We start from the raw sequence: 4,606 nt of genomic DNA on the forward strand, positions 1-4,606 counted from the left end.
CTAGAGAGCCTGAAAGGATCTAATGCTTCCCCATCTGCTTTACCGGGTGGTTGTGGAGACCACGCCTCAGGGTAAGGAGACTACCCCCCAGGGGTGCTCTGGACCTCAACTAAAGCCACACAGCTACAAGATGCTCTATCACAGCTGGAACTCCACCCTAGCAACCCTAATTTTCTTTCCACACCATCCCGTGACTTGTAAGCCATAATAAGGAGCCCTCGCGTGCAACACAAGCTTTCTGGAAAGGCCAGGCTGATATCAGAGCAAGCTTAAGAGCACCATTCTCTACCAGGCTCTTCCAGTTCAAGGCTATGTCCAGGGCTCCAGGAGAAGCGGTGGGCACGAAGGCAGAGTGAATCTCCTCTGCTTCCCAGGCAAAGCTCAGCGACCCCAAGCAGCAGCACTCAGTGGTTAGATCCTAAACCAGTGGTTCTCAACCTGTGGGTCGAGACCCTTTTGGTGGTCGTGTATCAGATATTCACATTATGATTCATAACAGTAGCAAAATTACAGTTAGGAAGTAGGAATGAGATAATGTTACAGTTGGGGGTCACCTCAACATGAGGAACTGTGTTAAAGGGTTGCAGCAGTAGGAAGGTGGAGGACCACCGCTCTAAACTGTCTTCAGCTCGGCTACTACTAATTCTTGGTCTTCCTGTCCCCAAAACATCCGGTTAAAATATCATGAATGTGTTCCTTTTACTCTTTTCTGGCCCATCTCCTCAAGTCTTCTAAGTCCGTGCTCTGACATGCGCGCAGCTCCTCCGTGCAGTAAGGCGGGACAGCAGTGTGATTAAAAACACTGGCTTCTGACGGGAACCTGGCAATGCTACCTGCTAGCTATAAGCCCTTCTCCTCCCTAGGCCTCATTTTCCTCCTGATCCACCGACTAGAGGGATGGCTCAGTGGTTAAGAGCTTGTTGCTCTTGCAGAGGATCCCAGTTTGATTCCCAGGACCCACATGATGGTTCATAATCATTCATTAACTCCAGTTCCAGGGCATCCAGTGCCATCTTCTGACCTCCACGGGTACCAAGCACAGTCATGGTACACGGATCTTAAAATGCAGGCAAAAATGCTCATACATAAAATTTATAAAAATGAATACCTATTATTTGAAAATAAGTAACGATTTAGGTGAGTTCATATATGTAAGATGTTTGGCATAGGGTCTGTATCATGGTGCATACAAATCTGCTTCTCACTGAGTCCCTAGAATCACATACCATTCTAGAAACTGACTCTGGGAAGGTGTACTTACTCATAGATAGCTGGTGCTTTCAACAACACCTAACACATAGAAGATTCTGAAGTGCTGAATAAAGTCGACAAGGCCACCTTAGGACTCTCTCTCTCTCTCTGGGTCTGTCTATCTCTATCTCTAGACTATTACTGGAAGTACACTGTCACATGTGGATGTTAGAAACACTCTAAAAACTCCATTAGTTGCTGGTTGTAATGGCACTTGGGAGACTGAGATGGGCAGCTCTCTCTGAGTTCAAGACTAGCCCAGTCTACATAGTGAGTTCCAGGCCAGTCAGAGCTATATGGTTAGACCACGTCTAATAGAAAGAAGGAAGGAAGGAAGGAAAGAAAGAAGGAAGAAAAAGGAAGGAAAGGTAAGGAAGGGAAGGGAAGGAGGGAGGGAAAGAGGAAGGGAAGGGAAAAAAGGAAAGAAAAGAGGAGAAAAAAGAGGAGAAAAGAAAAGAAAAGAAAAGAAAAGAAAAAAGAAAAGAAAAAGCTAAGCAGTATTGGCACAAACCTTTAATCCCAGCACTCAGGAAACAGAGGCAGGAGGATCTCTGAGTTCTGGACAAGCCTGGTCTACAGAGATAGATCCAGGCCAGCCAGGTCTACACAGAGAGACCATCTCTCAAAAACAAAACAAAAACAAACTAACAAACAAATAAACAAATAAATGAAAAAAGAAAGCTCCTACACTGGGCTGGGCAAATGGCTCAGTGGGTGAAGCACTTTTACACAAGTGTGAAGACCTAAGTTTGAATCCCAGGAACCCATGTGTCTTAGTCAGGGTGTCTACTCCTGCACAAACATCATGACCAAGAAGAAAGCTGGGGAGGAAAGGGTTTATTTAGCTTACTTCCACATTGCTGTTGGTCACCAGAGGAAGTCAGGACTGGAACTCAAGCAGGTTAGGAAGCAGGAGCTGACGCAGAGGCCATGGAGAGATGTTCCTTACTGGCTTGCTTCTCCTGGCTTGCTCAACCTGCTCTCTTATAGAACCCAAGACTTCCAGCCCAGGGATGGCACCACCCACAAGGGGCCCTACCCCCTTGATCACTAATTGAGAAAATGCCCCACAGCTGGATCTCATGGAGGCACTCCCCCAACTGAAGCTCCCTTCTCTGTGATAACTCCAGCCTGTGTCAAGTTGACACACAAAACCAGCCAGTACACCATGTAAAGCCAGGTGGTTGGGCCAGTGTAACCACAGGAAATAGGAAGCAGAGAAAGGACAATCTCTGGAAACTCTCAGACCACTTAGCATCTCATTTACGGATGTAAAACAAGAAATTCTGTCTCAAAAGAAGGTAGCAGGTAAGGACTTACAACCAATGTTATCCTCTGACCACACACACACACACACACACATTGCCCGCTGTTTTACCTTCATAATAACGCCAATTTGATCTGTGTCAGTTGTCCCAACTGCAAGAATTCAGAAGATCTGAAGCAAGAAGGGTAGATATGACGTTCCTAAAAGAGTAAACACAGGTTTCCGGGTTGATCACACAGGTAAGAAAACCAGGCAGAGAGCATGGTACACCCTGACTGTGAAACATTTCCTCAATATTTGTGTGCTATGCAAGACCCAAAGGAAATTCAACTCTTACAAAACACCCTTGCCCCTGGGAGCTCAGCCAGTGGGGAGTGCTTCACAACACCCTGTATCAACAGGGCCACCCAGAAAGGGCAAGCTCACGCTCTCTGGGGAATTACAAAATTGCCATCCAGCAAAGAGTATCTTAACCAGACATTCAAATACATGAGTGAGAGAGGCTGGCAATATCAGAGTGGGGGAAAGTGTAGGAATAAATTATTTAAACCTTTTGTCCAACCTTTTGACATCCCGGCAGGGTGACATCTTCGAAGCTTCACCTTAAGAATCATGCAGCTGAGTTCCAAAAAATAAGTAAATCTCACACAAAAGTCTCAAGGTTTTTGTTGTTGTTGTTACTTTTTATTTTATGCGTATGAATGTTATACCTTCGTGTCTGTCTGTATGCCACACGTTTGTATGGTGCCTGCCTCTGGAGGCCAGGAAGGACACAAGATCACCTGGGACTGGCATTGCAGATGGTTGTGGGCTGACACATTGGTGTCTGGAGTTGAACTTGGGTGCCATGGAAGAACAGCAATGCTCTTAGCTGCTGAGCCATGTCCTTCAGCCCCACGCCACCAAGTCTCGTAACATCTTACGTAACAAAGTTCACTGGGAGTCACAGCTTGTATTTCATCTACTAAGAAGGACTACTGGTCATCGCTGCTGCAAAAAGAAACAATCTCATACAATCCACTCCAAACTGACCTCCATCTCCTCCCTCACTCCTCCCCCAACATCCGGGCCAAAGAAACCCACTGCCTTTACTGCCGATGCTTTAACAGGCATTATCAGGTCAGGTGCGGTGTTGCACACTTGAAACCCCAGCACCTAGGGCAGAGGAGAGGCAGGAGGTCTGAGGTAAGACTGAGTGAAGCCTGCAGTCTCTGTAGAGTCTCAGGCCCGGTACGGCTATGGAGTGAGACCAAAGTTAAAAAAATAAAATAAATTTAAAAAAAAAATTAAACCACAGCAACGAACCCACAGGTCAGCTTGGTCGTGTCCTGAGATGTGTCTGGGAACCAAGCCTGCCCTACCAGGACATCCAGTATTAAGTTTCTGATAAACTGTACTTGAGGGTGGAAGCCCATTGCTAATTTCTTTTCTTCCCCCATTCTTTCTTGAGCTCTCCATACAAAACAGAATGAAACCTAGTCCTTGCCCCAAGAGCAAGCTTATTACTTCTGCACCACCGAAACAAAGCTGTGCTTGGGAGCACTGTGGCTACTTGTAAGTGGACCCCTGCGGGATCGGATTCAGTGAACTGACACTAGAGAAGACAGTATCTTCAACAAATGCTGCTCAGTCAAACCGGGGACAGGATGGGGGTGGGGGCAGCATGTAGAAGAGCCCAAAGGGATCCATAGCCACCACCCTGCATAAAACTCAACTCCACATCCATCAGGGACCTTAACATACGACCGGATACCCTGAATCTGAGAAAAGAAAAGGGAGGGACCACCCTGAACTCACTGGCACAGGAAAGAACTTCCTGAACATGTTACCGAAAACACAGTCACTAAGACCAACAACTTGTAAATTTTTAATGAGGACCTCATGAAGCTGAAAAGGCTTCTTATGGCAAAGACATTTGACAAAGCAGCAGCCTACGGAATGGGAAAAGATCTTTACCAATTATATACATCTGATAGAGGGTCAGTATCTAGAATATATAAAGAACTTAAAAAACAAAAACAAAAACCAGCTGGGCGGTGGTGGCACACGCCTTTAATCCCAGCACTTGGGAGGCAGAGGCAGGTGGAT

General features: G+C 46.2%; 1 protein-coding gene across 3 annotated transcripts in view; it reads right to left on the reverse strand.

The window, feature by feature from the left end:
• Txnrd1 (thioredoxin reductase 1) overlaps positions 1-4,606 on the reverse strand; it is an 82,767-nt gene that overhangs the window by 72,706 nt on the left and 5,455 nt on the right. For all 3 annotated transcript variants that reach the window (XM_031348943.1, XM_031348945.1, XM_031348944.1), the window contains exon 2: positions 2,630-2,718. In XM_031348943.1, coding sequence (XP_031204803.1) covers positions 2,630-2,635 — 6 coding nt within the window. In that variant the 5' untranslated portion in view covers positions 2,636-2,718. The remainder of the gene's footprint in view (positions 1-2,629; positions 2,719-4,606) is intronic.

Source organism: Mastomys coucha, unplaced genomic scaffold (genome assembly GCF_008632895.1).
Source record: "Mastomys coucha isolate ucsf_1 unplaced genomic scaffold, UCSF_Mcou_1 pScaffold4, whole genome shotgun sequence".
Taxonomy (NCBI): Eukaryota; Metazoa; Chordata; class Mammalia; order Rodentia; family Muridae; genus Mastomys; species Mastomys coucha.